Source organism: Physella acuta, unplaced genomic scaffold (assembly GCF_028476545.2).
Source record: "Physella acuta isolate Inbredline_101_S28 unplaced genomic scaffold, ASM2847654v3 ptg000473l, whole genome shotgun sequence".
Classification (NCBI taxonomy): domain Eukaryota; kingdom Metazoa; phylum Mollusca; class Gastropoda; family Physidae; genus Physella; species Physella acuta.
In genome coordinates this window covers 988,514-1,015,558 of record NW_026731992.1, presented here as the reverse complement: position 1 = coordinate 1,015,558, position 27,045 = coordinate 988,514, and the positions used below count along the sequence as shown (strand labels likewise).

Below are 27,045 nucleotides of genomic sequence, written 5' to 3'. Positions count from 1 at the left end.
AGGCTTGTTTTGTTTTATTAAGTTAAAAATCTAAAGTTTGGCTACCGGAAGCTATCGATTGCAATGGCCGCTACTAGAATCCTACAAAATCTAGATCTATGCTTGAGCGAAATATTATTTCCAATGCTTTAGAATTGACTGTCTGGATCTGTAATTACTGCTTGTTTGTGGATTTATTATAATATCAACATATATACTCAGACACAATAAAGTATGAGCTAAAAAATAGACCTAGCTAGATCTAAATCTAGACACATTTAGATCTAATTTTAGTTTTAGTTTTGTTAAATTTAAATCATGATCTAGACTTGCATTAATTTAAAATAAAATAAAAATTGTTCCTTTGTGTTGCCTTGTAAAATAATTGTTTTGTTCGTTGCCTAACACAAACGTTACAATATCAAGAGTACCCAGTGGCAATAATTATGTCGAAAGGGGGGAGAGGAAGTAGTAAATATGGACATGGGTCAGATGATGTGTACAAACCAAGTGGATATCGATATCTTAACGAAAGAGGGAACTTCGATCGAGATACAGATTCAAGGAGCTTTTCATCATCTTCATTACCAACTTTTGCCCCATATAGTTCCAGTATTCCACATAATCAAATTAATCTCAATCTTAGTCGTCATGGTCACAGATATGATCTTCCAGCGACAGACACCAATTTTACTGGGCAGCAAATAAGTGGTCAGTTTAATGGCCCTAATAATTTTTCTTCAAGATCAACTCCACAAATTTTTGATTATGTAAGTAACAGTTGTATCAGAATTTATTTAGACCTAGATAGGCCTATAAGTTTAAGTTAAATTGTTTGGGGAGAGGGATCTTGGCTATTGGCCTAAACAATAGCTTATATTATAGACCCTAGGCCCTATATTTTTTTATTTTAAATCACCACAAAACTGAAAAAAAAAGTTAAAATCTTGCCTGCCGATGGCCATCATTACCAAAGTGAGGGTAATTAAAAGTATGTTTAATTTTGTATCATCCTAGTATTGAGATGTTGGAAAAATGATCATTGATTTAAAGTAAAGAAACAAAAGATAGGCCTAATGAGGCTTTATGAAATTACTTTTGGGAGAATTCTCATACCAGTGTCTGATAATAGAATCTCCTTAACCCACGAACTGTCAAGTGCAACTGTTCTGTGGCGTTCGGGCATTTTTAGAGTTTTTCGTATGCTTGATAAAATTGTCAAAATTTAGTATTGAATGAAATCAGAGACCCCTACATGTATACATTTTCTGAAAGTATATTGGACAAGGAATCTTTTGATACACAAATAATTTGTTTTTATTTTGTGTATGTTGATAGTGACCTTGACATTTACAAGAAGAGTAAAATTTGACTACTCAACTTCTGTATTCAACCCTCCCTAAAACCCCCCAAAAAAATTCCAAGTCTCATAGAAACTACATTTTTAGATACTAGAAGTCATTAGTTTTAGATAATACATAGTTTTATAAACTAATGTTGAAAAGCGATTTTGTATGAATTATTTCATTCATGACTTTTACTTTGCGATCATTCAAAGAATTACAGTAAAAAGGCATGCATTTTCATTATTATAAATCTAGTTTTTTATTAAAATATCTTATTACTGAAATGAAGACCACAAACATGAATGTCTAGTCATCTCTTTATTTTCTCACTGTATTTAATCATATAAAGAAGATCTAAGGCTATTTTCTAATCTAGATTGACGATCTGCGGCTTTAGACCGACATTTTCATAGTAAAAATACTGAGAAAATATTCACTCCCGTTTTAAAACGAAAATCAAAGCTCATGTACAAACAGAAAGCGATCCAATACCGGAAACAGGAAGGAAATTCATTTTTTAATAGTTACTTCCCCTTAACCAACGTATATTTATTCATTCGCATTTTTAACCGCGATTTTAATAACGGCCGATTTAGTCGGCCGTAACACCACAGAAAGGGGAATTACGGCCGACCATCGGCCGTAATGACAGTTCGTGGGTTAATAAATGGGTTTTAGGTTACTGGTAGTTAACTCAAATATATCAAATGTCACATCCGTTTTATCAATATTTTAAAACTTTTGTAGTTTTTAATATAACTATTTATACACACTATTTTTATAAACTTAAGGATTCTGGTTATGGAGGTGGACCATCTGCAGCTCATAGGCTTGGCCCTCCTGTCGACTATGGAGAGAGAAGACAGCAAGCATATCTTGAAAGCTCAGATGCAGCTGCTGCACATCCTGATGCCAGTCTGGAAGATACCAGAGCAACAAACTATGGCAGTGTTGACAGAAGGAATGACAGGACCAAAGAGGGCTCAGCAAGACACAAGTATGATGCTATTGATATTGATGATCTGCTGCAGGATGAAAGACTTAAAAATGTTTTGTTTGCTGGAATTTCTAAAGCTACAGCTAAGCTAGAGCAGTCACTTAAAACTGGCAACTCAGAAGCTGTAGCGTTTCTTGACAATTCAGCCAAAACATCAGGCCAGCTTTTCCCAGCAGCATTTGGTGACCAGAAACCCAAGTCCATTTTGAAACGCAAAAATGTTTCAGTGGAAGAAGATGACAGCAGCAATGAAAGCAAGTTAAGTGTTCTTGAGAAAACCCTGCATATGCTCCGTGGCAAAACTAATGACAGCAGCAAAAGTCAGGAGAGCGCTCAACTAAAGGACTTTTCTAAAGGTGCATTGAGCCGCTTGGCTTCATATGCTGATGCAGTTGATGAAGAAGAAAACTACCTGTATGGTACAAAAAGTAGTGAGCAACCCACTGGAGAATATACCCAACAGCAGCCATTCTGGTCCGTTGGTGCCATGCCTGGTGGGGAGGCAGTTAAAGAGGATGTCGATTCTTTTCACCTGAAGGAAAAGCTTTACGAGCAGTGGAGGCAGTCAATCAACAAAACAAGTGGACCCAAAAAAGAGCAGCTATCTCCAGCTGTGGATCCCTTCTTTCAAAAGAAAATTCCCAAAGTGGAGCCAGCAAGTCAACAAAGCTCTGACAAGGACAATGAAGAACTGGACACAACAGTCCAAAATATTTTACAGTCCATTGGCTTTAATTTTGATTTGTCTAAGAGAATGCAAGAACTTGCTCGGAAAAAAAAACAGCAAGAAGATGATTTTCAGCATGTAATTGTCGACCAGTCTGCCTCTTTTTTATCCCAAGCTGAGAGCATGAAGGAGACCCTTTTAAAAAGTATGAAGAAGGAGGCGAGCATTGAGAATCTGCTTAAAGAAGCACGAGCTACCAGCAGGAAACATAGCTCTGATAGGTCGGTGAGCAGAGAGAGGAAACTCAGTCCTGAGAGGTACAGTCCACACAGCACAACCAGGACTAAAGAATGGGAGAAAATGAGCCCAGAAAAGAAGAATGACTGGGTCCCTTGCAGCCAAAGAAGAGAGGTTTCTGGTGAGCGTATTGAGTACACCAGTAAACCATCTGGAATCAGAGAATCACCCCCAAGAACTAAGTATTCAGATAAGGCTGTGTATAAAGCAGAAACTGAACAGTACCCTCAGTCTGCTCGCTATTCTGAGAGATTTCAGAATGAGGCTAAAGAGGAATACTTTTACCCTGATGAGTATCCTGGGACTCTTCCACTTTTGTCCTCATTACATAGTCAAAAAAAAGATGAAGAGTTAAGCAGTGGGCTTTTCCCTTCATCCAAATTTTCATCCCGAGTTGAAAATTTGCGAGTCATGTCAAAAACTGGGGGTGATGATGATGAACCATTCACTGAAACCAGGAGAATTATTCTTTCTTCAAGGTCACAGAGACATTCACCTGATGGCAAGAGGCAGAGGTCTCCACAGAGAAGTGAGCAGAGGTCTGTGTCTCCACAGAGAAGTGAGCACAGGTCTGTGTCTCCACAAACACCACCTGTGTCAAAGGAAAGAAGAGTTTTTGGGCTGAGAGATGATAGAAGAGCTGGCGATGATGGCAGTCCCAAGTACCAGATGAGGATGAATACTTTACGAGGGAAGTTTCCAGACTACGACCAGGATGAAAGAACACATGCCAGAGCAGCTAGTTTTGATAAACATTGCTACAGCAAAGCTGAGAGAATCTCACTCTCTGATCATCAATTTAGGAAGGAAGAGAAGTTCAGATTTGAGAGACCTGATTCTCCACCTCCATTTGGTCGCAGATCACCTCCAAGGCAAAGGTCAAGGTCCCCCAACCAGAGATGGTCTCCGGTTCGTCGCAAATCTAGATCACCTGTCAAACGTCGGTACTCTCCTGATAGGCGCAGATACACACCACCTGACAGGCGCAGATCCCCAGGTAGAGAGAGGCGCAGATCACCTGATAGGTGGAGGTCTCCTAACAGAAAGAGGCAGTATGGAAAAGTAGAGAGTGGCAAAAAGGATGATAGAGTTGGAAAAGTTGAGAGTGGCAAAAAAGATGATAGAACTGGAAAAGTAGAGAGTGTCAAAGTTGAGGATAAAGAAAGGCAAGAGATTCAAAAGGTAGATGTGTCTAAGCTGGCACCAGAAGAAAGAAAAGCTTACCTCCAGAAAATGTTACAAGAGAAAGCCCAAGAAGCTGAAACCAAAGATGCGCTAGAAACTGCTTTAGAAAAGTTTTATTTTATTCCTGCTGAGGAGAGAAAAAAGTTGGTCTTAAAGGTAAGATTTTTTAAACTTGGATACAGTTGGATTTATTTAGTTGCATTTGTTTTAAAACTTGTACGTGCTTACATTCACAACTATATTGCAGATGTCTGATGTTAGCCAAGTAGAAAGACAAAAAATGTTGAATGACTTATCCTTGAGAAGCATTCAAATCAGCACTCTGCAAACCCAGCTGGATATGCTAAAACGTGAGCAAAACGCTCTGATGCGCAAAAGCTGGAGAAGTGGTCTAGGTACTAAAGAACCCCAGCTGATCAAAAATGAGGAGGAGCAAACCGTGCTTGAAAAAGAAATCAAACGACTGAGTGTTCCAGAGTTGGATGTGAGCCTCAAGTTGTCCCCCCTGCCATCCTCCCCTCCACCATCCCACTCAAGAAAAGAAGCAGTGAAAAAGGGAGCTGTAAAAAGTAAGGCTCCAGCAGCAAGCAGCAGTGTCCCCAATGAGCAGGCTCACAACCCAGTCAAGGACACCTGGAAGTCTGTTCAACTGACAGAGGACAGCAAGCTGCCTGAAGTGGGGGACAAGAAACAAGGGGACAGGGCAAGTCAAACTTTGCTTTAACACTTGAGTTTGTTTACATTCATTGGCCAACCATCATTGAGTCATTTCTCTTTACAGAAATCAGAGGGGGCCCAAAAGTCTGACGGGGCCCAAAAGTCTGACGGAGCCCAAAAGTCTGACGGAGCCCAAAAGTCTGACGGAGCCCAAAAGTCTGACGGAGCCCAAAAGTCTGATAAGAAAGAGAAAGTATATTATGAATATTATGACAGTGGCAACCACTGGTGCAGACACTGCTGTTCATCATGCAATAGCCTGGATCAACTTTTCCAGCACTGTCATGGCAAGAAGCATCTCCTAGTAAGTAGACTATAGCACATGAGACTTCTTTTCTTACAGTCTATAGCACATGAGACTTCTTTTCTTACAGTCTATAGCACATGAGACTTCTTTTCTTACAGTCTATAGCACATGAGACTTCTTTTCTTACAGTCTATAGCACATGAGACTTCTTTTCTTACAGTCTATAGCACATGAGACTTCTTTTCTTACAGACTATAGCACATGAGACTTCTTTTCTTACAGTCTATAGCACATGAGACTTCTTTTCTTACAGTCTATAGCACATTAGACTTCTTTTCTTACAGTCTATAGCACATGAGACTTCTTTTCTTACAGTCTATAGCACATGAGACTTCTTTTCTTGCAGACTATAGCACATGAGACTTCTTTTCTTACAGTCTATAGCACATGAGACTTCTTTTCTTACAGTCTATAGCACATGAGACTTCTTTTCTTACAGTCTATAGCACATGAGACTTCTTTTCTTAGTCTATAGCACATGAGACTTCTTTTCTTACAGTCTATAGCACATGAGACTTCTTTTCTTACAGTCTATAGCACATGAGACTTCTTTTCTTACAGACTATAGCACATGAGACTTCTTTTCTTACAGTCTATAGCACATGAGACTTCTTTTCTTACAGTCTATAGCACATGAGACTTCTTTTCTTACAGTCTATAGCACATGAGACTTCTTTTCTTACAGTCTATAGCACATGAGACTTCTTTTCTTACAGTCTATAGCACATGAGACTTCTTTTCTTACAGTCTATAGCACATGAGACTTCTTTTCTTAGTCTATAGCACATGAGACTTCTTTTCTTACAGTCTATAGCACATGAGACTTCTTTTCTTACAGTCTATAGCACATGAGACTTCTTTTCTTACAGTCTATAGCACATGAGACTTCTTTTCTTACAGTCTATAGCACATGAGACTTCTTTTCTTACAGTCTATAGCACATGAGACTTCTTTTCTTACAGTTGAGTCTATAGCACATGAGACTTCTTTTCTTACAGTCTATAGCACATGAGACTTCTTTTCTTACAGTCTATAGCACATGAGACTTCTTTTCTTACAATCTATAGCACATGAGACTTCTTTTCTTACAGACTATAGCACATGAGACTTCTTTTCTTACAGTCTAAAGCACACTTTTCTTACAGTCTATAGCACATGAGACTTCTTTTCTTACAGTCTATAGCACATGAGACTTCTTTTCTTACAGTCTATAGCACATGAGACTTCTTTTCTTACAGTCTATAGCACATGAGACTTCTTTTCTTACAGTCTATAGCACATGAGACTTCTTTTCTTACAGTCTATAGCACATGAGACTTCTTTTCTTACAGTCTATAGCACATGAGACTTCTTTTCTTACAGTCTATAGCACATGAGACTTCTTTTCTTACAGTCTATAGCACATGAGACTTCTTTTCTTACAGTCTATAGCAGATGAGACTTCTTTTCTTACAGTCTATAGCACATGAGACTTCTTTTCTTACAGTCTATAGCACATGAGACTTCTTTTCTTACAGTCTATAGCACATGAGACTTCTTTTCTTACAGTCTATAGCACATGAGACTTCTTTTCTTACAGTCTATAGCACATGAGACTTCTTTTCTTACAGACTATAGCACATGAGACTTCTTTTCTTACAGTCTATAGCACATGAGACTTCTTTTCTTACAGTCTATAGCACATGAGACTTCTTTTCTTACAGTCTATAGCACATGAGACTTCTTTTCTTACAGTCTATAGCACATGAGACTTCTTTTCTTACAGTCTAAAGCACATGAGACTTCTTTTCTTACAGTCTATAGCACATGAGACTTCTTTTCTTACAGACTATAGCACATGAGACTTCTTTTCTTACAGTCTATAGCACATGAGACTTCTTTTCTTACAGTCTATAGCACATTAGACTTCTTTTCTTACAGACTATAGCACATGAGACTTCTTTTCTTACAGTCTATAGCACATGAGACTTCTTTTCTTGCAGACTATAGCACATGAGACTTCTTTTCTTACAGTCTATAGCACATGAGACTTCTTTTCTTACAGTCTATAGCACATGAGACTTCTTTTCTTACAGTCTATAGCACATGAGACTTCTTTTCTTACAGTCTATAGCACATGAGACTTCTTTTCTTACAGTCTATAGCACATTAGACTTCTTTTCTTACAGTCTATAGCACATGAGACTTCTTTTCTTACAGTCTATAGCACATGAGACTTCTTTTCTTGCAGACTATAGCACATGAGACTTCTTTTCTTACAGTCTATAGCACATGAGACTTCTTTTCTTACAGTCTATAGCACATGAGACTTCTTTTCTTACAGTCTATAGCACATGAGACTTCTTTTCTTAGTCTATAGCACATGAGACTTCTTTTCTTACAGTCTATAGCACATGAGACTTCTTTTCTTACAGTCTATAGCACATGAGACTTCTTTTCTTACAGTCTATAGCACATGAGACTTCTTTTCTTACAGTCTATAGCACATGAGACTTCTTTTCTTACAGTCTATAGCACATGAGACTTCTTTTCTTACAGTCTATAGCACATGAAACTTCTTTTCTTGCAGACTATAGCACATGAGACTTCTTTTCTTACAGTCTATAGCTCATGAGACTTCTTTTCTTACAGTCTATAGCTCATGAGACTTCTTTTCTTGCAGACTATAGCACATGAGACTTCTTTTCTTGCAGACTATAGCACATGAGACTTCTTTTCTTACAGTCTATAGCACATGAGACTTCTTTTCTTACAGTCTATAGCACATGAGACTTCTTTTCTTACAGTCTATAGCACATGAGACTTCTTTTCTTACAGTCTATAGCACATGAGACTTCTTTTCTTACAGTCTATAGCACATGAGACTTCTTTTCTTACAGTCTATAGCACATGAGACTTCTTTTCTTACAGTCTATAGCACATGAGACTTCTTTTCTTACAGTCTATAGCACATGAGACTTCTTTTCTTACAGTCTATAGCACATGAGACTTCTTTTCTTACAGTCTATAGCACATGAGACTTCTTTTCTTACAGTCTATAGCACATGAGACTTCTTTTCTTACAGTCTATAGCACATGAGACTTCTTTTCTTACAGTCTATAGCACATGAGACTTCTTTTCTTACAGTCTATAGCACATGAGACTTCTTTTCTTACAGTCTATAGCACATGAGACTTCTTTTCTTAGTCTATAGCACATGAGACTTCTTTTCTTAGTCTATAGCACATGAGACTTCTTTTCTTACAGTCTATAGCACATGAGACTTCTTTTCTTACAGTCTATAGCACATGAGACTTCTTTTCTTACAGTCTATAGCACATGAGACTTCTTTTCTTACAGTCTATAGCACATGAGACTTCTTTTCTTACAGTCTATAGCACATGAGACTTCTTTTCTTACAGTCTATAGCACATGAAACTTCTTTTCTTGCAGACTATAGCACATGAGACTTCTTTTCTTACAGTCTATAGCTCATGAGACTTCTTTTCTTACAGTCTATAGCTCATGAGACTTCTTTTCTTGCAGACTATAGCACATGAGACTTCTTTTCTTGCAGACTATAGCACATGAGACTTCTTTTCTTACAGTCTATAGCACATGAGACTTCTTTTCTTACAGTCTATAGCACATGAGACTTCTTTTCTTACAGTCTATAGCACATGAGACTTCTTTTCTTACAGTCTATAGCACATGAGACTTCTTTTCTTACAGTCTATAGCACATGAGACTTCTTTTCTTACAGTCTATAGCACATGAGACTTCTTTTCTTACAGTCTATAGCACATGAGACTTCTTTTCTTACAGTCTATAGCACATGAGACTTCTTTTCTTACAGTCTATAGCACATGAGACTTCTTTTCTTACAGTCTATAGCACATGAGACTTCTTTTCTTACAGTCTATAGCACATGAGACTTCTTTTCTTACAGTCTATAGCACATGAGACTTCTTTTCTTAGTCTATAGCACATGAGACTTCTTTTCTTACAGTCTATAGCACATGAGACTTCTTTTCTTACAGTCTATAGCACATGAGACTTCTTTTCTTACAGTCTATAGCACATGAGACTTCTTTTCTTACAGTCTATAGCTCATGAGACTTCTTTTCTTGCAGACTATAGCACATGAGACTTCTTTTCTTGCAGACTATAGCACATGAGACTTCTTTTCTTACAGTCTATAGCACATGAGACTTCTTTTCTTACAGTCTATAGCACATGAGACTTCTTTTCTTACAGTCTATAGCACATGAGACTTCTTTTCTTACAGTCTATAGCACATGAGACTTCTTTTCTTACAGTCTATAGCACATGAGACTTCTTTTCTTACAGTCTATAGCACATGAGACTTCTTTTCTTACAGTCTATAGCACATGAGACTTCTTTTCTTACAGTCTATAGCACATGAGACTTCTTTTCTTACAGTCTATAGCACATGAGACTTCTTTTCTTACAGTCTATAGCACATGAGACTTCTTTTCTTACAGTCTATAGCACATGAGACTTCTTTTCTTACAGTCTATAGCACATGAGACTTCTTTTCTTACAGTCTATAGCACATGAGACTTCTTTTCTTACAGTCTATAGCACATGAGACTTCTTTTCTTACAGTCTATAGCACATGAGACTTCTTTTCTTACAGTCTATAGCACATGAGACTTCTTTTCTTACAGTCTATAGCACATGAGACTTCTTTTCTTACAGTCTATAGCACATGAGACTTCTTTTCTTACAGTCTATAGCACATGAGACTTCTTTTCTTACAGTCTATAGCACATGAGACTTCTTTTCTTACAGTCTATAGCACATGAGACTTCTTTTCTTACAGTCTATAGCACATGAGACTTCTTTTCTTACAGTCTATAGCACATGAGACTTCTTTTCTTAGTCTATAGCACATGAGACTTCTTTTCTTACAGTCTATAGCACATGAGACTTCTTTTCTTATAGTCTATAGCACATGAGACTTCTTTTCTTACAGTCTATAGCACATGAGACTTCTTTTCTTACAGTCTATAGCACATGAGACTTCTTTTCTTACAGTCTATAGCACATGAGACTTCTTTTCTTACAGTCTATAGCACATGAGACTTCTTTTCTTACAGTCTATAGCACATGAGACTTCTTTCTTACAGACTATAGCACATGAGACTTCTTTTCTTACAGTCTATAGCACTTTTACAGTCTATAGCACATGACTTCTTTTCTTACAGTCTATAGCACATGAGACTTCTTTTCTTACAGTCTATAGCACATGAGACTTCTTTTCTTACAGTCTATAGCACATGAGACTTCTTTTCTTACAGTCTATAGCACATGAGACTTCTTTTCTTACAGTCTATAGCACATGAGACTTCTTTTCTTACAGTCTATAGCACATGAGACTTCTTTTCTTACAGTCTATAGCACATGAGACTTCTTTTCTTACAGTCTATAGCACATGAGACTTCTTTTCTTACAGTCTATAGCACATGAGACTTCTTTTCTTACAGTCTATAGCACATGAGACTTCTTTTCTTACAGTCTATAGCACATGAGACTTCTTTTCTTACAGTCTATAGCACATGAGACTTCTTTTCTTATAGTCTATAGCACATGAGACTTCTTTTCTTACAGTCTATAGCACATGAGACTTCTTTTCTTACAGACTATAGCACATGAGACTTCTTTTCTTACAGTCTATAGCACATGAGACTTCTTTTCTTAGTCTATAGCACATGAGACTTCTTTTCTTACAGTCTATAGCACATGAGACTTCTTTTCTTACAGTCTATAGCACATGAGACTTCTTTTCTTACAGACTATAGCACATGAGACTTCTTTTCTTACAGTCTATAGCACATGAGACTTCTTTTCTTACAGTCTATAGCACATGAGACTTCTTTACTTCTTTTCTTACAGTCTATAGCACATGAGACTTCTTTTCTTACAGTCTATAGCACATGAGACTTCTTTTCTTACAGTCTATAGCACATGAGACTTCTTTTCTTACAGTCTATAGCACATGAGACTTCTTTTCTTACAGTCTATAGCACATGAGACTTCTTTTCTTACAGTCTATAGCACATGAGACTTCTTTTCTTAGTCTATAGCACATGAGACTTCTTTTCTTACAGTCTATAGCACATGAGACTTCTTTTCTTATAGTCTATAGCACATGAGACTTCTTTTCTTACAGTCTATAGCACATGAGACTTCTTTTCGTACAGTTGAGTCTATAGCACATGAGACTTCTTTTCTTACAGTCTATAGCACATGAGACTTCTTTTCTTACAGTCTATAGCACATGAGACTTCTTTTCTTACAGTCTATAGCACATGAGACTTCTTTTCTTACAGACTATAGCACATGAGACTTCTTTTCTTACAGTCTAAAGCACACTTTTCTTACAGTCTATAGCACATGAGACTTCTTTTCTTACAGTCTATAGCACATGAGACTTCTTTTCTTACAGTCTATAGCACATGAGACTTCTTTTCTTACAGTCTATAGCACATGAGACTTCTTTTCTTACAGTCTATAGCACATGAGACATCTTTTCTTACAGTCTATAGCACATGAGACTTCTTTTCTTAGTCTATAGCACATGAGACTTCTTTTCTTACAGTCTATAGCACATGAGACTTCTTTTCTTACAGTCTATAGCACATGAGACTTCTTTTCTTACAGTCTATAGCAGATGAGACTTCTTTTCTTACAGTCTATAGCACATGAGACTTCTTTTCTTACAGTCTATAGCACATGAGACTTCTTTTCTTACAGTCTATAGCACATGAGACTTCTTTTCTTACAGACTATAGCACATGAGACTTTTTTTCTTACAGTCTATAGCACATGAGACTTCTTTTCTTACAGTCTATAGCACATGAGACTTCTTTTCTTACAGTCTATAGCACATGAGACTTCTTTTCTTACAGTCTATAGCACATGAGACTTCTTTTCTTACAGTCTATAGCACATGAGACTTCTTTTCTTACAGTCTATAGCACATGAGACTTCTTTTCTTACAGACTATAGCACATGAGACTTCTTTTCTTACAGTCTATAGCACATGAGACTTCTTTTCTTACAGTCTATAGCACATGAGACTTCTTTTCTTACAGTCTATAGCACATGAGACTTCTTTTCTTACAGTCTATAGCACATGAGACTTCTTTTCTTACAGTCTATAGCACATGAGACTTCTTTTCTTACAGTCTATAGCACATGAGACTTCTTTTCTTACAGTCTATAGCACATGAGACTTCTTTTCTTACAGTCTATAGCACATGAGACTTCTTTTCTTACAGTCTATAGCACATGAGACTTCTTTTCTTACAGTCTATAGCACATGAGACTTCTTTTCTTACAGTCTATAGCACATTAGACTTCTTTTCTTACAGTCTATAGCACATGAGACTTCTTTTCTTACAGTCTATAGCACATGAGACTTCTTTTCTTATAGTCTATAGCACATTAGACTTCTTTTCTTACAGTCTATAGCACATGAGACTTCTTTTCTTACAGTCTATAGCACATGAGACTTCTTTTCTTACAGTCTATAGCACATGAGACTTCTTTTCTTACAGTCTATAGCACATGAGACTTCTTTTCTTATAGTCTATAGCACATGAGACTTCTTTTCTTACAGTCTATAGCACATGAGACTTCTTTTCTTACAGACTATAGCACATGAGACTTCTTTTCTTACAGTCTATAGCACATGAGACTTCTTTTCTTAGTCTATAGCACATGAGACTTCTTTTCTTACAGTCTATAGCACATGAGACTTCTTTTCTTACAGTCTATAGCACATGAGACTTCTTTTCTTACAGTCTATAGCACATGAGACTTCTTTTCTTACAGACTATAGCACATGAGACTTCTTTTCTTACAGTCTATAGCACATGAGACTTCTTTTCTTACAGTCTATAGCACATGAGACTTCTTTTCTTACAGTCTATAGCACATGAGACTTCTTTTCTTACAGACTATAGCACATGAGACTTCTTTTCTTACAGTCTATAGCACATGAGACTTCTTTTCTTACAGTCTATAGCACATGAGACTTCTTTTCTTACAGTCTATAGCACATGAGACTTCTTTTCTTACAGTCTATAGCACATGAGACTTCTTTTCTTACAGTCTATAGCACATGAGACTTCTTTTCTTACAGTCTATAGCACATGAGACTTCTTTTCTTACAGACTATAGCACATGAGACTTCTTTTCTTACAGTCTATAGCACATGAGACTTCTTTTCTTACAGTCTATAGCACATGAGACTTCTTTTCTTACAGTCTATAGCACATGAGACTTCTTTTCTTACAGTCTATAGCACATGAGACTTCTTTTCTTACAGTCTATAGCACATGAGACTTCTTTTCTTACAGTCTATAGCACATGAGACTTCTTTTCTTACAGTCTATAGCACATGAGACTTCTTTTCTTACAGACTATAGCACATGAGAAAAGACCCTGGGACAAATCAGAGGCAAACACAGCTCGCAGGGTGGGGGTTGCCCAGAGCAGGAGAATCAAAGGTAAACAATGACATTCTGACACACATGTGGATAGCTGCAGCCGGCCTTACATTTGTGTGTTGTTACTGTTTAGTTTGCCTTCTGTAGTTAGTGTGTGTGTGTGTGTTGTTACTGTTTAGTTTGCCTTCTGTAGTTAGTGTGTGTGTGTTGTTACTGTTTAGTTTGCCTTCTGTAGTTTGTGTGTGTGTGATGTTACTGTTTAGCTTGCTTCTGTAGTTAGTGTGTGTGTGTTGTTACTGTTTAGTTTGCCTTCTGTAGTGTGTGTGTGATGTTACTGTTTAGCTTGCTTCTGTAGTTAGTATGTGTGTGTTGTTACTGTTTAGCTTGCCTTCTTTAGTTAGTGTGTGTGTTGTTACTGTTTAGCTTGCCTTCTGTAGTTAGTGTGTGTGTTGTTACTGTTTAGTTTGCCTTGTGTAGTTAGTATGTGTGTGATGTTACTGTTTAGCTTGCTTCTGTAGTTAGTGTGTGTGTGATGTTACTGTTTAGCTTGCTTCTGTAGTTAGTATGTGTGTGATGTTACTGTTTAGTTTGCTTCTGTAGTTAGTGTGTGTGTGTTGTTACTGTTTAGTTTGCCTTCTGTAGTTAGTATGTGTGTGATGTTACTTTTTAGTTTGCCTTGTGTAGTTAGTGTGTGTGTGATGTTACTGTTTAGCTTGCTTCTGTAGTTAGTGTGTGTGTGTTGTTACTGTTTAGTTTGCCTTCTGTAGTTAGTATGTGTGTGATGTTACTTTTTAGTTTGCCTTGTGTAGTTAGTATGTGTGTGATGTTACTGTTTAGCTTGTTTTTGTAGTTAGTGTGTGTGTGATGTTACTGTTTAGCTTGCTTCTGTAGTTAGTGTGTGTGTGTTGTTACTGTTTAGTTTGCCTTCTGTAGTTAGTGTGTGTGTGTTGTTACTGTTCAGTTTGCCTTCTGTAGTTTGTGTGTGTGTTGTTACTGTTTAGTTTGCCTTCTGTAGTTTGTGTGTGTGTTGTTACTGTTTAGCTTGCCTTGTGTAGTATTACTAAACAGTTATGGTTAAGTAAAAAGTGATTCCTAAAAATATTATTTTCTTTTATATGTAAGCCCCGAGGGGGGGGGGGTACCTAATCTAATCCCTCGGGCTATAATTTAACAACTGGGGCATCAGTGCAAGTTAACACTTAACCTTAGTCTAAAATTAAAACAAAATCTTAACCAAAAAAGTGGAACCATAATATTTAAAGGAACAAATCAATGGACTACAACCTAATCATATAAAGCATCTAAACAAAACACCCTGAAAGAAATAGCTGTCTCTTCATACAAGAGCTACAAAAACAACTTTGCACCCTCCGCCCACGATACTAGGTCCAACACACAAAGCCACGCATCGCCTCAACCCGCCTATGCAGGCTGCTCTGAAATTGGCAGTTTCCAAACGCACAACACCAACTACTCCAACAAATAGTTCCAAAAAAGCCAACTCCTAATACAATAAAAAATAATACCCATAATAATATACACAAAAAACAACCTTAATACTAAGCTTGGTAAAATATAAACAAACATGCATAAACCATCACTTAAGATTACAACCTTTAACAAATACAGGCCAAATAAGACAGCACTACTTCCAATTCCATCATTCAATAGAAACAATCCCTACAAGAACATAGAACAATTAAATAATTCAGCCCTTCACATATACAAGTATTATCTGCATTGCAATATTATAATTACTATAATTTGAATCACAGTAGCAGTTTTGAAATAGTTGTTGGAAAAGGGTGGTATATGGTATTATTTTCTATAAACTTTTATGGGTAAGGGGAAAACAGTTTCTATTATTTTATTGTTTCATTGACATGTATATATCCTTGAACTATTATGTTCAATCATTGTTTCAAAGGGACAAATATTCTCACAGTACTATAGAATCATCTATTCAAGTGATAATTGAAAAGTGATAACTAAATATGACATTTTATACATATCTGGCATCTCATTTGGTGGTTTTAAAATTTTTTTTACGGAACATATCAATGGAAATGGAATTTCTGTAGTTTCTTAAAATATTTTCTCTATTTCCAGGCTCTGAATTACTGTTTCCTGTGGTGGGATTTTTCTGCACCCTCTGTCATGTATATTGTGGAGATTTTACTGAAGCTACTCTTCATCTTAAAACAGATGATCATTATAACAAATACATGGTACATTCAATTCTTTTTTCACACCACACACGCTGACATGAAGTACTTTCTTATCAACACTCACACACACTAACATAAAGCACTTTCTTATCAACCCTCACACATGCTGACATAAAGCACTTTATCAACACTCACACACACTAACATAAAGCACTTTCTTATCAACACTCACACACACTAACATAAAGCACTTTATTATCAACCCTCACACATGCTGACATAAAGCACTTTCTTATCAACACTCACACACACTAACATAAAGCACTTTCTTATCAACCCTCACACAGGCTGACATAAAGTACTTTCTCATCAACACTCACACACACTAACATAAAGCACTTTCTTATCAACACTCACACACACTAACATAAAGCACTTTCTTATCAACACTCACACACACTAACATAAAGCACTTTCTTATCAACCCTCACACATGCTGACATAAAGCACTTTCTTATCAACACTCACACACACTAACATAAAGCACTTTCTTATCAACCCTCACACATGCTGACATAAAGCACTTTCTTATCAACCCTCACACATGCTGACATAAAGCACTTTCTTATCAACACTCACACACACTTACATAAAGCACTTTCTTATCAACACTCACACATGCTGACATAAAGCACTTTCTTATCAACACACACACACTTACATAAAGCACTTTCTTATCAACACTCACACAGGCTGACGTAAAGCACTTTCTTATCAACACTCACACATGCTGACATAAAGTACTTTTTAACACTAATGGAATCAAGTATTGTTGTAATAAAATGGTTCAATTTTGTACTCATTGTTTGACATGTAATCTGCCACATCCCCATAATATTCTATTTTTGTATGCATTACTTATCTGGGTTGTTTACTTGCAGGACTATATTAAAGAGAACCCAATGTATGAAAAGAAATTACTCCTGGAAAAAAGCACAGCCTTGTCTGTCAAAAAGTTGTCAGAGAAGAAAAAAACGCCACCACTGCCTGCTCCACCACCGCCTCCACCCCCAGAACCTGATGTTAGACGAGCCAGTAGCCCAGTGCCCCCTCCACCCCCTGATGTGAAATGTGCCAACATTGCTGACCCTGCACTGAGGATTAAGCCTGGGAAAAAACAACTTAGAAAAACCACTGTACATAACTCTGATTCTGAAGATGAAAGTCTGAATGTTGATAACACAGATGTAGTGGACATGGAAGTAGATGAAGAGGAAGAAGAATCAGTGGAGTTAAAGAGCAAAGTCCCTAAACTGACAGGCAAAGCAAGTTTACCCCCCTGGACCCCCTTGTCTGGCACGGCTGAAATGGTAGCCATGAAGGAAACCAAAGAGGATGAGAACCAACCTCTGGGCAAGTTTCTCAGCATAGCCCACGCTTGTAAAGAAAATAAGAAGGCCAAGCTGCCCGTTGTGACCAGTGCCTCTCTGGACTTGTCTGCCATCCCAATTCCTCAGGGACCAAGTTTGCCACGACACCGGCAGCTAAGACAGGAACCAGCAGAGGGCAGTGACCTGGGGATGGATGTGAGTGTAGAGCAGCCCGTGCAGGTGACCCCCCCTCAGCTTGTCCTCTCTGACATCCCACTGCCCCGTGTCTCAGACCATGAGGAGAGCAAAAGTTTAGACGCAGGCCATGAGGAGAGCTCCAGTAAACCAAAGCCCAAAAGTTTAGACACCCTGTTTGCCAAACTGACCCGACATGTCACGCATAGACCCAAGCCCAAGCTCTCCACTCCTCTCAGCGGCACCACAGACCCCGAGGTTGAGAGAAAAATTCAGGAAGAAATTCAAGCCAAATTAAAAAAAGAAAAACACAAATTGTTAATAAAGAAACAGAAAGAGGAAGAAAGAGAAAAGAGAATGAATGAAGGTTTAGCAGCCAGCAAGAAGTTTTTAAGTGACAGCGAGTCATCCTCTGAGGACTCTGATGATGATGATGTCATTCAGTCACATGACAAGACCACAGAGCATCAGCCAGTGGCTCAAACTGAGGATAGCCTACTACACAACTCTGCTGATGTTATCTTGGATACTCTTACAGATAAATCTGCAGAATCTGTTGATATGCCTACAGATAAACCTGCAGAATCTGTTGATATGCCTACAGATAAATCTGCAGAATCTGTTGATATGCCTACAGATAAACCTGCAGAATCTGTTGATATGCCTACAGATAAATCTGCAGAATCTGTTGATATGCCTACAGATAAATCTGCAGAATCTGTTGATATGCCTACAGATAAATCTGCAGAATCTGTTGATATGCCTACAGATAAATCTGCAGAATCTGTTATGCCTACAGATAAACCTGCAGAATCTGATATGCCTACAGATAAACCTGCAGAATCTGTTGATATGCCTACAGATAAATCTGCAGAATCTGTTATGCCTACAGATAAACCTGCAGAATCTGTTGATATGCCTACAGATAAATCTGCAGAATCTGTTGATATGCCTACAGATAAATCTGCAGAATCTGTTGATATGCCTACAGATAAACCTGCAGAATCTGTTGATATGCCTACAGATAAATCTGCAGAATCTGTTATGCCTACAGATAAACCTGCAGAATCTGTTATGCCTACAGATAAACCTGCAGAATCAGCTGATATGCCTACAGATAAACCTGCAGAATCTGTTATGCCTACAGATAAACCTGCAGAATCTGATATGCCTACAGATAAACCTGCAGAATCTGTTAATATGCCTACAGATAAACCTGCAGAATCTGTTATGCCTACAGATAAACCTGCAGAATCTGTTATGCCTACAGATAAACCTGCAGAATCTGATATGCCTACAGATAAACCTGCAGAATCTGCAGATAACCAGATAGATCAGCTTACAGAATCTGTAGATAACCAGATAACTCAGCTTACAGAATCTGTAGATAACCAGATAACTCAGCTTACAGAATCTGTAGATAACCAGATAACTCAGCTTACAGAATCTGTAGATAACCAGATAACTCAGCTTACAGAATCTGCAGATAACCAGATGGATCAGCTTACAGATTCTGTAGTTAAATGTATGGATTATTCTACAGAATCAAATATCCAGTTAGAATATACAAGAAAGAAATTAGGCCAAGAAGATAAAGCAAACAGCCATTCCGCCATTGAAGAACAAAAGTTACTTGATGCTGGTCAGCCTAGCAATGTAACAGATACCATGCAGGCAGACACAGATAATATCCAGATAAGTCAGTTGACAGAGGATCTGAAAGAAACGTATGAAGTTGCAATGGGAGACAAATGTCCCACACCTGGTGGGGGAAACAAGGGCAAGAGAGGTAGAAGGGGGAGTAAGCCTTGTAATCAAACACCAGCAGCTAAAAGACAACGCAAAGTTAACCCAGTTAACACAAGTAGACAAACAAGAAGTCGGACAAAGAAAGGTCAAGGTGAAACTGTCAGCCATGTGTCTAGGGTAGAAGAAGAGTTTGACAGTGACGCCACCATTACAGAGGAGGATGTGATGTTTGTGGCTGGCCATCCAGTCAAAGATCCACCATTGTCTGGGGTAGTGAGCCAGGTAGAAGAATCCTTGGACTCTGTCATCCTCTCTCTCAATGAGGATTCTGGTAGCAGTTTAGGTTAGTCATCCTCTGTCTCTAATAATGCTTTGGGTTAGTCATATCTAGCTATAGACTTATTTGCACAAGTATGTCATTAAATGTTTTTAAATTTATGGTATTTTATCTATCTATAAACATGATTTTTATTTTTTAAATTTATAAGTTCCTGGAAATAAAATAAAAAATCTGAAGTTGTGTTTTTGTTGGATGCTTCAAATTAAATGTTGGCCCTTACACTGCTGGCCCAACATTGTGGTGGCCCTTACACTGCTGGCCCAACATTGTGGTGGCCCTTACACTGCTGGCCCAACATTGTGGTGGCCCTTACACTGCTGGCCCAACATTGTGATGGCCCTTACACTGCAGTTTTATAACTTAGCACCATTCAAAGCTTATCCTACATATCTAAGGTAGATTTTTGTGGTTGATTGAGATTCTCCTATCAGAAATGTTTATAGTAACTTGAAATATGTTTGGCTTGTATAAGCAACTAAACCCCCTATCATTAGCCTAAAATACTTTTATCCCAGTACAGTATCTATTCAAGCTAAATCTTATGGGTTTAACTTGAGGTTTTTTCTCTCATAGATAAAGAAATCCTCCCAAGTGATGGTCTGAGTTTTGGCCTGGAAGAGGAAAATTCAATGGAATTTGTGATGGAAGACTCCAGCTTTTAAGTAAGATGGTGTGTTCTTAGCTCCTAGATTACAATGGTGTAAGTGATCTTAGCTCCCAGATTATGTGACTATGATGGAGAGAGACATTTAGCTTCCATATAACAGATTAAGTGGCAATACCTCCTAGATAACTAAGATGGAGTTACTTTAGCACCCAGGATAGATAGCATGAATGACAAACAATACTTAAGACAGGAAAAGTAATGATTATGCCTCCCCTCCTTTTATGTGCATGTAGTGGTTGTATTATTTTTGTGTCATTTGTTTATTCACAATTAAATTTAAAGGAATAAATTTTGTCAGATAATTTGATTACAATACATTAAAATGAAAACCACCAAGTGTGTTTTAAGTCTTGATTTCACCATGTTTACAGCCTTGGATGGTTTATGACCTTATCAGAAGCTGTTAAACTCGGAGTTAGAGGTCCCAGCCTAGCTAGATATTGTCTAGACTTATTGTATACCCTAGCCTGTATGCTACAGAGGAACACAACAAAAGAACATATACAAAATCTTTTTATTATTACCAGAACTTTAACAATTGAGATCATTTTAAAAGAATTGCAAAACTGTTTAAATTATGTTATCACTTTAGCATAAGTAAATAATAATTAAGATGAAATGACTCCTTTTACTTCTTTTGTAGAAATAAGTAAACAAAGTAATTTCAAATTAAAATGAGACTATGTATAATTTAGCAAGTAGAGTAATGTATAAAATGTGAGAAGTTGAGCACAAGAATATCAATGAGCTCAACACTTGAAACTGGCCCAAACCATCCGAGCCATGCCTGGAGTTTCTGGCATGGCCCATCATCTGTGGCCTGCTGGTTATTTCAAGTGTTGAAACAAGGACTTCATGTGACAGTTATACAAGATTTTAAAAGCCTGCTTGTTGAGCTGGGTTTCAAATGTTTTGTAAATAGTAGTAGAGTCAAGGTAAAATTAAATGTGTTTACAATACATATGCTGCACCCATAGATCTACAACAGATTACAATATGCTGCACCCAGAAGGTCTACAACATATTACAATATGCTGCACCCAGAAGGTCTACAACATATTACAATATGCTGCACCCATAAGGTCTACAACATATTACAATATGCTGCACCCAGAAGGTCTACAACAGATTATAATATGCTGCACCCATAAGGTCTACAACATATTACAATATGCTGCACCCAGAAGGTCTACAACATATTACAATATGCTGCACCCAGAAGGTCTACAACAGATTACAATATGCTGCACCCAGAAGGTCTACAACATATTACAATATGCTGCATCTAGAAGGCTCCACCTCAGTGATCATGTAGGTTTCTCCCTTTTGAGCTGACTGGATACTCTTAACAACCTGCAAGGAAATAAATTGAGGATAAACATCAAACAAAAAATGATGACATTGCACATAAAACAGCACTACTTTGTAAAAAAAATGTTTCCTTAATACTCGTCCTAATTATAAAGGGAAAGTCTGGTCAGCTCTATGCCCAGCCACCTTTACCCTCCCTAACATCAGGTTAGAGCTGTAGTCAGCCTGTATAAAAAAGGGAAAGTCTGGTCAGCTCTATGCCCAGCCACCTTTACCCTCCCTAACATCAGGTTAGAGCTGTAGTCAGCCTGTATTAAGGGAAAGTCTGGTCAGCTCTATGCCCAGCCACCTTTACCCTCCCTAACATCAGGTGAGAGCTGTAGTCAGCCTGTATAAAGGGAAAGTCTGGTCAGCTCTATGCCCAGCCACCTTTACCCTCCCTAACATCAGGTTAAAGCTGTAGTCAGCCTGTATAAAGGGAAAGTCTGGTCAGCTCTATGCCCAGCCACCTTTACCCTCCCTAACATCAGGTTAGAGCTGTAGTCAGCCTGGTCAGACTTCTGATAGAAACTATGTGCACAAATGTAGAACATTGGGTACATTTTAAACTGATTAGGAATTTAATAAGGAACAAAAATGGGGCTTTATTATATTTATATTGGCTTTGCAAAAATGTAAAAGCAATACAAATTGTCAGAACACTGATGGTTCAGTGAGTGAGAGTTAAGGATTTGCTTAGGCCAATCATCTGCTATATACCCAGCATATTGGGTAAATAAACAACAATTGAAAATTGTCCACTAAGTATCTATTCTATTATGTTATTTTATAATCTGATCAGTATTCTAGCAGAACTGACAAAATAAAATTAAAGTTTATAAATCTATTCTTAAAATGTTTAAAAATTGTAAATAAATGACAATGAAGCTAAATCTTTATCAGCTGACATTCTTTACCATTCCATGGCGCCAGTTACACAAGAAGCTAATATAAACTTACATCATGAGCTTTGGGAAAACCACCCTGCTTCAACTTAGAGAAGATTAACTGATTGTTGACTGTTACCTCAAAAGAAGCTAAAAAAATAAAATAATGAAATTAAGAATGGGTTTTACCTGCCACTGAAGGCATGCTGTGTGACATGAGTGTGACAGTAATATTTGGCTTCAATGGTTACTAGAAGACCTGGCTTGTTTCAAAACAACAAGCTGTAAATCAGTTTATCTTCTAAGTGTCATTCTTGTTTAATGTATCATGTTAAAACCAGGTCCAGATGCAAATACAAGAATTCAAGAGATTTCTGAATTTTAAAAGTTGAACTTCCCTTCAGGTCATAAAGTCCTTGGGGTAGATGGAGTAGAGGTGTTTCTTTGATAGTGTGGTCTATGCTTAGACAACTTTACATTCCTCAATAAGAGTCAGGTACCCACCAGAACTGGGTAGACTAGCATATGTAACTAATGAGTTAAAATAGATTTAGACTTACAAGAGCGCCCAACAACTCCAACTATGCTGACCTCGGATTCAGAAAACTGCTTCAGGATATCACTGTGCAGTTTCTGGAACCGAGGTCCATAGCCTCACCCTCCACTGAAAAATACAATCAGTCATTAGCTAAGTAAAACCTAAAACTAATATTAATTTTAATGACCTTTCATCTGATTGCTTATTTGTATTAGTCATTTATTTACTCACTTTAAATGTTATAGGCTTATACTATAGTATTAGTAACCCATCAGAATTGATGTTCAATAAGGCAGATAAATTTTACATTTTTATTCCAGTGGTATATGATTCTAGTCATGACTTTCAGTTATCAAACCTATACCACTCATCCTAGTAGGCTACTAAAGAACAGATGCAGCCATGAATAGTCTCCAGTGGTTAATTTAAAATCGAGTGCAATGTTATTAAGGGGGTAGGCGCCAGTAAAAAAAACTTGTAGAGAGCAAACAATTTTTTACATACAGCTTTTTAAAGGTACATCCGAATATACATTTCCACTAAAAAAATTTGGTAAAATTTTTTTTTGTTACTATGACAACAGCGGCCATATTGAAAAATTAACCTCTTCGTAGAATTTCCACCATTCATAAAATATTAAATTTTAAGTCCAGTAAACAATGAATTCTTAATCTTCTACCATATTTTGGGGTACTCAGCTAAAAATTTTAAATGCAGATCTTAAAACTAATTACTTATGAAATTTCAAATAATGGGTCCGTCAAAAACACTAGATTTAATGCCCCAAAAACTCCCCAAATTTTGTGTTTTTACCAGATCCAAAATTTGAAAACTCATAAGAAATTAGTTTGAAGATCTACATTTAAATTTTTTAGCTGAGTACCCCAAAATATGGAAGAAGATTATGAATTCATTGGGAATGTTAACGAGTTGACTCAGTTTATGGTAAAAAAAAATGTTTTTTTTTCAAGAAGGGCCTGTACTGCAATTTTTTGGACCTTGTAAGAATTCAGTCCAGTAGCCCTGTCAAGAAGTTATTGTGACAAGTTTTAATTTTAATAGGCCATACGAGCCGACCCGCTGCGTATCATACACCGCTATTTAGTTGTTTTATTTTCTACTTTTCAGTAATTCATAATTTGTAAATTCGACGATAACCCCCCCCCCCCCTACCCTACCCCTGTGAAAGCAGCCTCCTCTAAATTACCTCCCCTAAGTTTAAAATAGTTTCAAACTAAATTATCTGCCCCTAATAGGAGTCACTAAACCCGGCTCTATGATTGTAAACATTTTTTAGCCTGAACCACAGCTCACCAGACCATGTGGGGGTGGGGGAGGTTGATTTATGCCTAGAGAGGAAGAGAGGGGACTGCAAGGCGCGCTTACAGCTTGTTTTCTAGCGTCTCCCAGAAGAGAATTATATATATACGAGCCGACCCGCGGCGTATCATACGCCGCTATTTAGTTGTTTTTTTTCTACTTTTCAGTAATTCATAATTTGTGAATTCGACAGTACCAATGCTGCCACTGAAAATATTTTTTAAAAAACACCCCCTCCCCCCCCCCCATTGAAAGCAGCCTCCTCTTAGTTACATCCTCTAAGTTTAAAATCGTTTCAAACTAAATTATCTGCCCCTAATAGCCGTCACTAAACCCGGCTCTATGATTGTAAACATTTAGAGTGAACCACAGCTCACCAGACCATGTGGGGGTGGTAGTGATGATAGAGAGGAAGAGGGGACTGCAAGGCGCGCTTTCAGCTTGCTTTCTTAACTTTCTAATGTCTCCCAGAAGAAAATTATATATATAGTATAGTAAGTAGGCTAATTTATAGATACTGAAATTTAATATAGATCTAAGCAGTGTACATCTGATTGCTTTCTTTAAATTTAAATGCCAAAAAAAAAAAACCTTAGCATTTTTAGAAAGTTAAAAATTCAAAATGGTGGGCTAAATGTTTTTTCGTATTTCCATGACAATTGAATTTTTTAAAAAAATCTTTTTTAGAACCTCTACCTCTACTAGAGTCTATAGATCTAATTCTAATATGTGCCAAACTTGGCTAAGTATTTAAAATGCTAAATTGAATTTTCTTTTTTTTTAAATGAGCATAACTGTCATAACACCTGCCCTTAACACTAACAGTCAGTAACTTAACTAGAATCTATCTAGATATAGCTAGATTAGTTGGTAAACGGAAAAAAAGTCACAGGAAAAAAAAACACAGAAAAAAAGTCACAGTTTTTGCTAGGAAAAAAAGTCACAGAAAAAAAGTCACAGTGGAAAAATTTTATCGGAAAAAAAGTCACAGAAATAAAGTCACAGAAAAAAAGTCACAAAAATAGTTTTAGAAATATTTTGATTTATTTGTTAAGAATTGTAAAATTGTGTATGTTTATTGTTGTGGGTTGTATTTTATGATGGCCTAAATTATTTATAGACGTTAAAAGCATTATGGTTTATAACAATTGTAAGTAAAAATACTCTTAGATAATTTACACAACAATCTCAACATTTCTCACGTATTTAGTTAAATACGCGGTAGAAAAGTTAATTATAAAAGAAATTTAGGCAAATTTGGCCGTAGGCTATTCTCTGGTCGGCCTCTCCTCAGTAGGCATTGTCCGAACATATTTTGTGTTTTTGACGTCATGCGTCAATGACCGCCTTTGAACCTTGTCGGCTTTCTGTTTTGATCCTATGTTTTGTTATGTAATGAGCGTGATAAATGTGGGCAGTAAAGGTGGTTGAACTAAGCATACCTATTGTTGCCATGAGTTGAGGGCAGCAAGTCAGATGAACTTACCATTTCACGGTAATTTAATATTGGTATTTAAAAAAAACACGATGAAAACGTGGACTTTGGAGCATTCTATTAAATGATACTGATCTTAAGTTTAACATAATTACAATCTACATACTTCATACTAAGTATTTTTAGATTAATTATAAAAATTCCTATGCGTATACAGCCTACACACATTACATTACACTTAATTAATCCTAACTTAATTTGCACTCTCTAAATATTTAATACATAAAAGTATTAACAAATATCATGCAAATATATATTTGTGACTTTTTTTCCTGTGACTTTTTTTCCTGTGACTTTTTTTCCTGTGACTTTTTTTCTGTGTTTTTTTTTCCTGTGTTTTTTTTTCCTGTGACTTTTTTTCCTACAATCGATTAGTTAAATACTATTAAATAGTTAATTTTTAGTTATCATTGTTGTCAACTCAGTCATGACCACCTTTACCTTTACTATTTAATATTTATTAGGCCTATTTCTTTAATATTTATATTTACTTTTATTTTAATATTTAGGCCTAGGCCCCTATTAAATTTATTTTAGATTTTTTTAGGCCTACCAATATTCCACGTGGACATTCACCACAGTCATTTCAAAATTGAGAAGCTTTACGTCAGTTAATCTAGAATGTGTGAATATTTATTATCTCCGGCTGGTGTAATTCTAGAATCTAAAGAATAAAGATAGATCCAATTTGCCTGGATCTATAAGTTCTAGATCTAGATCAAGTTTTTACTGACAGTGACACCTTTGGGTGTAACACGTTTCCGGTATGAGAATCAATGAAATGTTTATGGATGCTAATATTTGGGACAAGACTGTAGTCGTACAGAACTATATCTAGTTTTAATAGGCCTAGAATTATGTTCTGAATGAGATTTTTACTTAAACAATGTGTTACTATATTGCTTTTGGCACATTCAAAGCATATGTCGAAGAAAATTTCGTTTCATAAATTTTTAATGGCCCAAACAGATATTGGTACTTATAAGTACCGTCAGTAATCTAGGAAATTTT

The 27,045-nt window shown here is 36.9% G+C and overlaps 1 protein-coding gene and 1 long non-coding RNA gene across 2 annotated transcripts; one reads left to right on the top strand and one right to left on the bottom strand.

Moving 5' to 3' along the window:
• Positions 1-52: 52 nt before the first annotated feature.
• LOC131943950 (uncharacterized) lies at positions 53-20,779 on the top strand. The gene is made up of 8 exons (XM_059304351.1): positions 53-749; positions 2,117-4,627; positions 4,719-5,174; positions 5,253-5,492; positions 13,928-14,015; positions 16,065-16,183; positions 17,065-19,780; positions 20,351-20,779. Exons 1-8 carry the CDS (start codon positions 426-428, stop codon positions 20,437-20,439), a joined length of 6,543 nt encoding a protein of 2,180 aa, XP_059160334.1. The 5' UTR covers positions 53-425; the 3' UTR covers positions 20,440-20,779.
• Positions 20,780-20,946: 167 nt separating this feature from the next.
• LOC131943952 (uncharacterized) lies at positions 20,947-26,805 on the bottom strand. The gene is made up of 4 exons (XR_009386982.1): positions 26,588-26,805; positions 23,242-23,345; positions 22,755-22,831; positions 20,947-21,797 (listed from the first exon to the last, which is right to left on the bottom strand). It is a non-coding gene; the product is annotated as an uncharacterized LOC131943952 (long non-coding RNA).
• Positions 26,806-27,045: the final 240 nt, after the last annotated feature.

Coding starts and splice junctions, on each gene's coding strand:
- LOC131943950 (XM_059304351.1), top strand. CDS start 426: ATGTCGAAAGGGGGGAGAGGAAGTAGTAAATATGGACATGGGTCAGAT. Junction 14,016..16,064: donor CCAGAGCAGGAGAATCAAAG/GTAAACAATGAC, acceptor CTCTATTTCCAG/GCTCTGAATTACTGTTTCCT. Junction 19,781..20,350: donor GGATTCTGGTAGCAGTTTAG/GTTAGTCATCCT, acceptor TTTCTCTCATAG/ATAAAGAAATCCTCCCAAGT.